The 11,870-nt window shown below is 34.6% G+C and overlaps 2 protein-coding genes across 3 annotated transcripts; both read left to right on the forward strand.

Moving 5' to 3' along the window:
• The first annotated feature begins 1,203 nt into the window (after positions 1 to 1,203).
• Positions 1,204 to 5,770, forward strand: LOC130997100 (transcription initiation factor TFIID subunit 15). Of its 2 annotated transcripts, none has more exons than XM_057922364.1 (8): positions 1,204 to 1,349; positions 1,516 to 1,712; positions 2,079 to 2,431; positions 2,543 to 2,740; positions 3,224 to 3,307; positions 3,848 to 3,929; positions 4,015 to 4,138; positions 5,328 to 5,770. In XM_057922364.1, exons 2-8 carry the CDS (start codon positions 1,593 to 1,595, stop codon positions 5,513 to 5,515), a joined length of 1,149 nt encoding a protein of 382 aa, XP_057778347.1. In that variant the 5' UTR covers positions 1,204 to 1,349; positions 1,516 to 1,592; the 3' UTR covers positions 5,516 to 5,770. The 2 variants fall into 2 exon arrangements, with proteins under 2 accessions (XP_057778347.1, XP_057778348.1); XM_057922365.1 differs by having other exon boundaries at positions 1,250 to 1,349; positions 1,532 to 1,712.
• A 5,235-nt stretch (positions 5,771 to 11,005) lies between these two features.
• LOC130998492 (uncharacterized) lies at positions 11,006 to 11,638 on the forward strand. The gene has a single exon (XM_057923909.1). It carries the CDS (start codon positions 11,006 to 11,008, stop codon positions 11,636 to 11,638), a length of 633 nt encoding a protein of 210 aa, XP_057779892.1.
• The last annotated feature ends 232 nt before the right edge of the window (positions 11,639 to 11,870 follow it).

An 11,870-nucleotide genomic window follows, 5' to 3' on the forward strand; every position in this document is an offset into this window, starting at 1 on the left:
GATTCAGAGGATTTGAGGATATCCTCGTTTGTGGCCTGCCTTCGTACCAGTCCGTAGGCTCTTCGAACAGTTGGTAATGGATCCTTGTCCATAATCTCCCTCTTGATATTAGCATATTTGTCATCCAATGCACTTAGAAATTGATAGAGGCGATGGCGCTCCTCCCTCTTCTGATATCCCTCTATGTCTGTCGGACTCGGATCTCTGGTATCAATCGAGATCCATAAGTCCTGCATTTTGATCCACAACCCTTCTAGTGTCATAGATTCTTGTTTGATTGTCATGGCTTGTCGGTGCAGATCATAGATTTGGAATGGATCAGATCCACTTCCATAAGTGATCGCCAATCCTTCCCATAGATCAGCGGCGGTTGCGTACTGTGATACCTCATTCACAAGTCCGGTTTCGATATTGTTGATCACCCAATTAAAAACGCAGTTATCCCGTTGCTCCCATCTCGTGTAGCTGGGATCGTCAATTGCGGGTGGTTTTGAAACTCCATTAATGTGAGATGTCAAACCTTTTCCCGCAATTGCCCGTTTCATGAGGTTAACCCATAATGGGTAATTCTCCCCATTGAGTTTCGCCTTGATGGAAATCTCTCCAAAAGATTCAAGTTGGTCGTGGTTTGGTGGTTTATGGGCCGATGAATCTGGAATTCTGAGGCTTTGTTTGAGGAATTCTGCAAATTGTGCAGCAAATTCCATCGGGAAATTTGGTGGGGTGTGGCTAGTTTTTTCTGTGTCTGAAGTTTCTTGTTCTGACATGGTTTGGTTTGATGTTGAGCAAATTTGTAGGGGAGGAAAAAATATACAGTACTGAACAGTAACTTGAACAGTAATTTGAACAGTAACTGCCACGTCACCTTGAACAGTACTGCCACGTCACCTCGAACAGTAACTGCCACGTCACCTCGAACCCTTCACCTGCTCCTCTCTCTCTCTAGATTGCAGAATTTTATTTTTTATTAACTGGCCCCGCTATTTTTTTTTCCTAGAAACAATTTTTAAGGGCATAACAATTTTGGTACTAGCAAAAAATATATTTACAAAATAATCAGATTAAAACTAATAAACTGAAAACTTATAAATCCAGGCGAGTTCTCCACACTGGGCTAGAAACTAAATTGTTGCGGAAACAATTTTGGGCTTATTCTTGTGGCCCAAAAAACGAACCGCTTTGAAAGAGGCCCAAAATAACCTTCTGATGTAAATGGAATTACGTTTGTGTCCCAGGGTATATTTGCGATTGACTCGATCCCTTCGCGGCCAAAAATCCCCATTCTTTCCTCATCTATCTCAACCGGCAGTGAACCTGCGACGGCGGCGGCGCCACACCGGAGAAATCAGGTTTTATTTCCTTCTTAATATATCTTGAAAAAAAATTCTAGAGAAAACTATAACCCTACAAATCACCACTTTCCAAAAAAAATCTCGAATGTGATTATTATTCCTAATTACGCCCTAACATTCATAGAATTAATGTCTTACCTCTTTTTTTATGCCTATTGATTAGTTGGGGTGGTTGATAGAGTGGTGATTTGGTGCTTGAATTATTGTTGTGGTGGCGGTGCTTCATGAATTTGGAGCGGAATGGCCAACTATTCTGGAAAAGGGGCGCCGACGAACGGGTCTGTTTATGTTTGTAACTTACCTCCCGGTACTGATGAGACAATGTTGGCCGAGCACTTCGGCACTATTGGCTTGCTGAAGGTATTAAACACTCTTCTTTTTCATTTCTTGGTTTGTGATTTTTTCCCTTGGATTACCATCCTGTATTCTCATAACTGTAGGCAATGCCTCTACTCGCCTATTTGTGTGTGGTCTTATATCATTTAATGGTTTTATCCATGGTACATTTTATGATATGTTTTACAAACATAATTGGTGAAGTTGATTGGACGTAGTATCTATGGGATCTTTAATTTACTAATGATGGTTTCAAAAGCCTTGTCCATTAATAGTATGTTGCCCTGCATCAGTTCATGTTTTTGCACTTTGCGTATTAATGGTCTTGTGTTTGCATTTCTGCGTGAGTGGTCATTGGTTGTCTGATTGAAGTGAATTTCTACTTCATAGAAAGACAAACGAACCGGGCGTCCAAAGATATGGCTATACCATGATAAAGTGACAAATGAGCCCAAAGGAGATGCCATGGTCACTTATGAGGATCCACATGCTGCACTGGCTGCTGTTGAATGGTTTAACAACAAAGATTTCCATGGAGCCACAATTGGAGTCTGTATGGCAGAGTCAAAGAATAAGGATGACACCACAAATCATGTTGGTGACCAAGCTGTTGTTACTGATGTCAATGATTTGGAGGAAGCATCCGTTGATGTGAGTGATGGGGGTGGAAGAGGTAGAGGTCGAGGAGATGCTGGGGGGAAGCCATGGCAACAAGATGGAGATTGGTTGTGCACGAATACAAGGTCTGTGATGCGATTATTGGTGAGCTGCTCGTACTTGCTCTTCTGCTATCTGTTTATGCAACAACTAGACACTGTTAGTGCAAACAATATCTTATATTTCTTGGTGGACAGTTGTGGCAATGTGAACTTTGCATTTCGAGGTGTGTGCAACCGCTGTGGAACTGCACGCCCTGCCGGAGCCTCTGGTGGAGGAGCAGCAGGTGGGGGTCGAGGAAGGGGTCGTGGTAATAGTGATGCAGGAGGGCCTGCCCGTGGAGCTGGTGCTGCTGGAGGAGGACTTTTTGGTCCAAATGATTGGCCTTGTCCAATGTAAGACTGTGTACAACCTTCTCCACCTTTTTATCCAAGAAATAGTAACTAATGCCTAATGGTAAAATGGAAACATTCATCATCACTTGCCCAAATGATGCTTGGTGATATATTTTGTTTGATGTTGGATATGAATATTGTCCTTTAAGATGTTTAGGACTAGGGTTTCCAATGTAGTCTGGCTTCATCTATAGAGTTCCTGAAGTGTATGGATTATTTAGAATGTTGTCAGGATGCTACTACTTCAGTATGAATGGGCTAGTCAAGTTCCTTATCGTGGTGGTAAATATATCTCTTGGTTCTTGCTGATGTAATTATTGTTTGTCAATAATTTTTATTTGGTTTTCTTCTTCTGATGCTTACTTTGTTATATAGCGGCCTCCTCTATTCTCCATTATACAATGGGTGATGCTTATGCTCTTTTTCTACAAATTTGCAAGACAATGCCTGCCATTCTACTTAGTTCATCAATTGATGGTTCAGGTGTGGAAATATTAATTGGGCAAAGCGCACAAAATGTAACATCTGCAATACCAATAAGCCTGGAACTAGCGAGGGAGGTGTGAGGTAAGTGGATATTTTATTTTACCTTTTCTGTATTAATTCCTTGATTATTGCATCTGTCTCGAAGCGAAGACAATGATTTTGAACATATAATACTAAACCCAATCCCTATGCTATATGCCAACTACCCTAATATTTGAGTACCAGAACTTTTATATGATTAGTTGCTTTCCTAATATTTGATTCACCTGAACTTTGTATGATTGGTTGCTTTCCTCTAGTAAAATATTTGATTGTCCAGACCTCGTGGAACTGTTTGTCGTTATATACAAGGAAGAGTGGTTAGAATTTTGAAACAGATTTCTCTTGTCAATTCAGTCCCTTAAATTATATCCTTCGTATTTCCCAACTTACAAGAAATAAAACCTGTTACAACCAAGCATATTACCCTTTTATCATGACCTCAACTCAGTCTTTTCTTAATTCTTCTTGATGCTCACTTGGCTGTTGATTGAAGGAGTGTGAGCTTTTCTGTTCCTTGTTCTTTTATATGCTTGTCTTGATTGAATATTGATCTTGTTTGAGAGTTGATTTTTGATATAGAGGGGGACGCGGTGGAGGCTACAAAGAGCTGGATGAAGAAGAGATAGAAGAGACAAAAAGGCGCCGACGAGCGGCCGAAGAAGTAATTATCACCCTTCATAGAAGTTTGGCCTAGTTTTAATTAATGTAAAACCTGAGGCAATAAATATGGATATTCGTGATTGCAGGATGATGGTGAAATGTATGATGAGTTTGGCAATCTTAAGAAAAAGTTCCGTGCAAAAACACAAGCTGAAACAACTCAGGCTGTTCCTGGAGTTGGGCGTGCAGGATGGGAGGTCGAGGAACTAGGTATTAATCTATCTGATGATTAAGTATCATTTTTTTTTGTCTTAGCACACATTTCAACAACCTCCGAACTCGCTTTATATAAGGCCACAATGTTAGCTCAATCAATCAAATAGATATACAAATATCATTGTGTAGTAAAAAAAAAGTAGGTTAAATAAAAGAAATGCTCATGTTAATGTGCGTGTGTTGGCCTAGTGGTAGGAGGTTAATTGATAGAGCAGGGGCAACCTTATGTTGTGGAAGTGGGGCAATGGCCCAGATTGGGGGCCCAAAATATAAGCCCAATAGAATTATCATACCCTATTAAAAAAAAAAAAAATCCTATTTCTACCTAAACAAGCGAACAGAGCAGCAACAAAACTAAAAAAAAAAATATTTGGTATCCCTCAATTCAACAGTAACAAAGAATTACAGAAATGACTCTGTTTCTTCAGAGTTCAGAAATCAGAACAGAAACGGTTCTCATCTCTCTCTCTCTCTCTCTCTCACGCTGCTCTGCACTCTCTCGCGACTCGAGGCTCTTCTCTCAATTCTCTCTTTGTGCACCTGCTACTGTGCTACCTGCCTTCTCTAGAAGATCTAAATTATTTTTATAATTATTTGATCATTGTTTTCTAGTTTATTGCACTTTATAATTAATGTTACAGGTGTACAACTATCTCAAATTTGCTACAACTTCTCGAAACTTCATTTTTTAGGGGCTCCTTTTTTTCCTTTTTACCTAGGGCCCCCGGAATGTCATGGCCGGCCCTGTGATAAGAGTAAAGGTTGAGTGAACGAGAACTGAAAGGAAATATTATAAACAATAGAAACTAAAGAAACTCCTCACTGAGGCCTACACCAATAACCGTCCCTAAACAATACTATGATTCCACATGATTGACTCCAACTATGATGTGCCTATTAAATAGAAAAAAAGGAAACCCAAACCCTAAAAGCCCATGCACACGTTACAGGCCTTTAGCCCAAACTACTTGACAAGAAATTCTAAGAATAAATAATTGATTCAATTAAAAAGAAAAAGAAAAGAAAAGAGAAGTGCCACGGTCTATCGTTAATGCCCCATAACATGAGGTCCTGGGTTCGAGTCCTCCGTCGTGCGGTCCTTAAAATTTCTTTATTTACTTATGTAATTTATCAAAAAAAAGGAAATGCTCATCTTACGTTTGTCTTTGATAATGTTGCGCAGGTGACAAGGATAAAAGAGAGAGAAGCAAGGATAGGGGAAGAGATCGTGACGATAGGGAGAGGGACAGGCATAGAAGTAGTAGAGATCATGATAGGCACAGAGATAGAGATCGAGGTTATGAGTATGATCGAGACCGAGACTACGGTCGGGAACGAGAGCGTGATAGAGACCGTGGGAGGTACCGTTGAATATATTGGCTTCTGGGAGTGTGTGTGCCTATTCTCTTTTGTATGGATGGTGATGGTTGCCATTTTGGACCTTGTATTATGCTTATTCATGATTTCGGCCTTACTGCTTACTTGCTTGTATTCAAAAGTAACAGAAAAAATGTGTGGTTCTGTAATGGAAAGATGATCGAATTTTGGTTGCAGACTGGAAGAAACTGCTGGATTTCAGCTCGTACCATCATCTCGAATTCCAAATTACCCTTAAATTTCTTCAAATGTTTGTTTCATTTCTATTCCTTAAACCATTTTGTAAATACCCATCCCACAATGTTGATGCATTCCTTTTTTGTATAGACCACTGAAATTGGTATCGATGATCGTGATAAATAGGTCTAGTATTATTCCTTGAATATAGGAATTCAAGAATGCAGCATGGTTAAGTAGGAGTTGTAAATCTGTGACGAAGACTAAATAAAATCATTGCGTGGTTACCTTTTCGTATATAAAATTTGACTACTTCAAGAATTTTGGGGATATAGAAAAACTATGGGCACGATATGTGAAGTAAACTGGAAATTGCACCTTTGCACGATAGAGATCTAATCTCATAATATCTCAACTCATAAACTAATATGCACTTATGCTGGAAGCTAGGACCTGGAAGGATTTGTGCTATTTTCATTGGGTATGTAAATAAAGAAAAACAATTATCTTACAAGTTTTAAATAATCTGCAGGTTTTAAAATTCGTTAAAACAGTGATTTAAAGCGTGGAGAATATTTTTTTCAAATTGTAGTTGAATTACAATCTATTCAAATCTTTAATCTGCTACTATAACTACTTTATTTATTTTTAGAAAACTATAGTAATATATTGGGATATTCGCATGAAAAATTGAAAATACACAAACTTTTTGCATTCTCTCAAATTTAACATGATTTTTATTTTCTGTTCACAAGTACATGAACGTAACTGTCTTTTTTTATTTTTTAGGGATAATTGCGTGAAAATACACAAACTTTGCCAAAAATCCATATTTGACGCGAAGTTAGGATTTTACATTTTAATACACCAACTTTCGTTGTTGTCCAAATTTGACACGACTTAATTCTTAAAAATTTAAAAAACAACCCCTTTTTATAAATAATTATACAAAGACCCACTTATGTTATTATTTGGGACATTTAAACCAAAACAAGATATTTCCTTATGATGTTTTCTTTTAATCTTTGATCCGTGCCTAAAATGGTTTAAAAGAAAACATCATAAGGAAATATCTTGTTTTGGTTTAAATGTCCCAAATTATAACATAAGTGGGTCTTTGTATAATTATTTACAAAAAGGGATTGTTTTTTGAATTTTTAAGAATTAAGTCGTGTCAAATTTGAATAACAACGAAAGTTGGTGTATTAAAATGTAAAATTCTAACTTCGCGTTAAATATGGATTTTTGGCAAAGTTTGTATATTTAGGTGCAATTTTCCCTATTTTTTACACCGACAAGAGAAAATTCTAATTTATTGATTTTTGTTTACACAATTTATATTATACTATTTAAGCATTGTCTAGCTATTTCACAGTTTTAACTATTTGAGATTGAACTTATTTAGACTGAAACATGTATTCTGGCTTACCCTTCAACAATAAATTAGAGTTTTTTTTTTTTTTTGTCGGTGTCAAAAATTAGAAAATGCTTTAAGTTCATGTATCTGTAAATAGAAAATAAAATTCATGTTAAATTTCAGAAAGTGCAAAAAAAATTATGTATTTAAAAACAATATCCCTAATATATTTTATGTGCAATGTGAGACGGAAATACTAACATTCTAACACAACATTATCTAGTCTCAACTCAATTAACGATGATATAGAAAATAGAAAATTTCTCGTGTACATTGCGAACACTTGACCTAATCTTGTAACTTGCTAGATTGAAGATCTTAGGAATTTATTTGATACTCCCTCCGTCCTCCAAGATTATGTCACAATTACTATATCGGGCGTCCGCCAAGATTATGTCACTTTTCTTTTAAGGCAATGGTCCACCATCCTCTTTAATATTTTATCCTTACTAACACTCTTTATTTACAAAAAAACCACTCAAAATTCAATCTCAACCACTCATTTCATGAAGTGGTGGGACCCTTTCTTCACTACATCAAAATCATCACAAATTTTATTAAATCAATTCAACATATCTTTCTGATAAGTACATTAATTTGAATGATTATTTTTATCTTATTCTAGAACTATTTTGGATGCATCTTTTCAACGCTATGATTTGAGATGGGACTGATAATGAGGATCGAGGCAGGAAGTTGCTTTGGAATTCCATCCCAGCTAATAATTAAAGAACTGGGCAAGGGAGGTGTGAGCTACACTACAATTTTGATTGGGGCGAGTTCCTTTTTTTCTTTTTTCTTTAAAAAAAAAATGCTATTTAAAGTAATTATATATACAATAATATTATTTAAACAAAAAATGTTCATGCAAAAATAATTAAATATTTTTAAAAAATAATTTATTTAAAAAAATTGGTTTTAAAAAAGAATTATTTAATTTGATTGTTTTCTCAACATTGCAGTTTTTTTTTATAATTTTTATAATTTTTATTATTTTTGTAAATACAAAATTTATAAAAAGTATTAAAAATCTATATAATATATAAAAGATCAGTTTAACGGCTATATTTTACCGTCAAATTTTAAAAAATCACCGCCAAATTTTAAAAAATCGGTTTCTTCATTTCAACTACAATAGTGCCTATATTTTGGGACACTCAATCCAATCCAAATACAATTTAATATTTTTAGCCCATTGAAAGAAAATTATTTTGTCCCTCAATTTTTACCGTTTCTTTTCTTTTTTTTTTCTTGCTAAAATCTATATATTGTGAGTAATGATAAAATATTGAATATGCATGTTAAATTAAAGATCATAAAATAAGTTTTAATTTGATATATATTATGTTAAAAATAGAGTTAAAATAAAAAAGTTATAAAAATTAAAAGTATCAAACCAATTTTTTTCTCTCTCCTATTATTTTTCATACATTATCTTTTATCTTTTGGTTTATTTCATTTGCTATATTTCGTTTTATATATTATTTTTAAATTTGCTTTAATTTGTTTTTTCTCAATTTTATTTTCTTTTAGTTATATAAAAAATATAACATCAATATATATATATATATATATATATATATATAATATAATATAACAATACAAACATTAACAACTCAGCTTTATCATTATTTTTTTAAATGTCATTTTTCGGTATTTAGATTCCATCATCATATTTTTCTTCCACAATTCACACTCAATTATACAATTTTATTTTTAATTTTTCTCTTTATTTTTCCTTTTTAAAAAAATAATGTAATTCAAATAATGTAAAATATTCAATTACATATGAAACGAAAAAGTTTTAAACAAAATTGTTTTCTCTCTTTCTCTCTTATTTGTTTTTTTTTCCTTCTCGTATAGTATGCAATTTTAATTACTTATATGAATCAACAGGATTTTTTTTTATTTTATGACAAAAGAATATTTTTAAACATTTATTTGATATCCAAATGAATGTGTATTATTACGACACTAATAATATTAAATGTTAAAGTGGTGGCAATTTTTTTAATTTTTTTTCAAATGAATGTGTATAGTATGAAATTTTAAACATTTATTTGATATCCAAATGAATGTGTATTATTACGACACTAATAATATTAAATGTTAAAGTGATGGCAAATTTTTTAATTTTTTTTCTTAGAATTCACACACATGGTTCATAAACACTGGATGACTCAAACCCCGACCTACTGATTGAAGGGAAAACTTGCATTTTTTATTATACATCCTTTAGTATGTAGACGTAATGAATCATGCATGCCCAAACTTTTAATTTTTGTATTTATTTTATTTTGTTTTTAGGAAAAGAAAGACAACACAATTATTCTTCTTAGAGTTAGTACAATATTTTATACAATATCTTCGGATGTACTAGGTGGCGATAGAGATAGTTAAGGCTGTCAACATGTGTATTTAGCAGATAATTTTAGAGTTATCTTATGCGATTTTTATGTATATACATGGACATGAATCTATAGATTTAATGTAGCCTAATTGGATCACAATTACAGATAGACTCTAGTTTCACGATCGAGTTTTATTCAAGCTAGAACTTTTATTAGGGTCATCTATCTACAAGAGAAGATTGGAGACATGAAGGCTATATAAGGAGGCCATATTTCGTTTAAGATGGCTGGCGATTTTCGTTCTTAACTGATGTCGCAATGTAGTGGAGAATTCTTGTTCCTGCTAGGTGTCCCCCCCCCCCCCCCCGAACTGTTGCATTTATGTGTTATAGTAGAAGAGTGTTAGTGAGGAATACACTTGAGCGTACATTGTAAACGAGTTATGAACTCTTCTTTATTTGGTTCTTGTTACTCAATGGATTAGGTGCGCCTAAGCAGTTAATCATTGTTTAGCTTTCAATTATTCACTGTTGATTAGGTTTTGGGAAGATATAGAGGCTGAGTAAGAGAGAGTCTTATTGTGTAAGTCCTTTGTATATCTTAACTTCATATAATGGATAATTTTCTCTGGGCGATGGCCCCCCGACGTAAATTATTTAACCGAACTAGATTATCGTTCTTTGTGTATTATTCTTTCTTGTTGCATGATATATTCCGTGATATTGTATCATCTTTCGTACTCGCATTGGTTGTTACATCACATCTCACCACATATTTTATGGATTAGTCATTCTTTCAAGTACTACTCATATTTTTTTTGGACAAATTTTGGGAGTATATAACTTTCTTTTACTTAGATAATACTCCCTCTGTCTCAATAATGATGTCCCAATTTTTCTTTTTGGGGTCTCATTTATAATGTTACAGCCCAAAAAAGTACTCATTCCGCCTCACTATTATTGTTCCACTTAGCATTTTCAGTTGTCTCATTTCTATAAAAAGTACTCCCTCCGTCTCAATAAATGTGACCACTTTCTTTTCGGCACGGAGATTAAGAAAGTGATAGTTAAGCTTTAATCATGTGTGGTCCACTCTTTTAATGACTTTATTAGTGAGTTAATTACTTATAACAACCTTTTCCATCTTTTCATATTTCTAACTTTAATTTAATTTTAAAATTGAGATTAAAAATTTAATTAATTTAAATTAACAGTAAAATTTAATCTGGAATTTTAATTAATTTTGAACAGTAAAATTTTCGAACAATTAGAGATAGAGTTCTTAAATCTGTACACTTTGGACACACATAAATATACCATTAAAATCTGGAACAACCATTAAAATAGGGAACACTAAAATTAAAAAATTGAATAGTGGGCAAAAGGCGGCAGATTCCAAATTCTTCATTGAAATGAAAACCCAAAATTGGGCGCCAGTTTTTACAATCTTGAAAACATCAAAAGGTTGTCTAACTTAATCTATAAATAAGGGGGCTTCTGCACAACATCTAAGCCCTTCAAAATCTAAAAATCACCAACAATGGTGAGCAAAAATCTTTCCAACCAAGAGAGGAATCGGATTGTGCAATATCTACTCCAAAATCTGAAAAACGGCAAGCCAAGGAAAGGAGCCATGAAGGAGGCTGTCTCCATCTTCAATTCTTCGAAACGTACGGTGACTCGTCTGTGGGCTGCAGCCAAGAAACAACACGATAAAGGTGACCAAATCTATTTAACAAGTGCAAAACCTAATGCACCTAGAAGAAAAAGAGTTCATGTAGACATAGAGCTCATTCAAAGCTTAGAGCTACACAAACGTTCGACAATACGCAGGCTGGCCATGGGAATTAATCGCAGTAAAAACACAGTTTGGCGTTGGGTGAATCAAGGGCTGATCAGAGCCCACACAAGCGCTATTAAGCCTAATTTGACAGCGCCTAATAAATTACTTCGACTACAGTTTTCACTAGAAGCATTGGTGTTTGATCGAATCATGATGACTTTAAAGTTTAAGGCCATGAACAACACAGTGCACGTGGACAAGAAATGGTTCTACATAACAAAGGTTGCACACAGGTTTTACCTAACACCCGGTGAAGGAGATCCTCACCGCACATGCAAGAGTAAGAGGCAATGCAAATGTGGATTTAGATTTTGGTCGTGGATTTTTTGAAAAAAGCAAATGTGGTTGAAATGCTTGTGGTAGCTCAGGTTTTGTAAAGGAAATGCAAGCTCAGTTTTTGAAAAGGCAATGTAAGTTCAGTTTTTGAAAAGGCAATGCAAGTAAATCAGTTTTTGTGAATCATGATGGTGATTAGTATAGGAAACCAAATGTGCAGCCTTATAAATCAATCAAACACCTAATACATCAACATATATGAAGGCACCAAGCGGCCTTAAACCAT

The sequence above is a fragment of the Salvia miltiorrhiza genome, chromosome 8 (genome assembly GCF_028751815.1).
Source record: "Salvia miltiorrhiza cultivar Shanhuang (shh) chromosome 8, IMPLAD_Smil_shh, whole genome shotgun sequence".
NCBI lineage: Eukaryota > Viridiplantae > Streptophyta > Magnoliopsida > Lamiales > Lamiaceae > Salvia > Salvia miltiorrhiza.

What these genes read in the sequence shown, in the direction of transcription:
- LOC130997100 (XM_057922364.1), top strand. Translation starts at nt 1,593, where the DNA reads ATGGCCAACTATTCTGGAAAAGGGGCGCCGACGAACGGGTCTGTTTAT. An exon ending in GCACTATTGGCTTGCTGAAG is followed by an intron (nt 1,713 to 2,078) that starts GTATTAAACACT and finishes TCTACTTCATAG; the next exon opens with AAAGACAAACGAACCGGGCG. An exon ending in ACTAGCGAGGGAGGTGTGAG is followed by an intron (nt 3,308 to 3,847) that starts GTAAGTGGATAT and finishes TTTTTGATATAG; the next exon opens with AGGGGGACGCGGTGGAGGCT.
- LOC130998492 (XM_057923909.1), top strand. Translation starts at nt 11,006, where the DNA reads ATGGTGAGCAAAAATCTTTCCAACCAAGAGAGGAATCGGATTGTGCAA.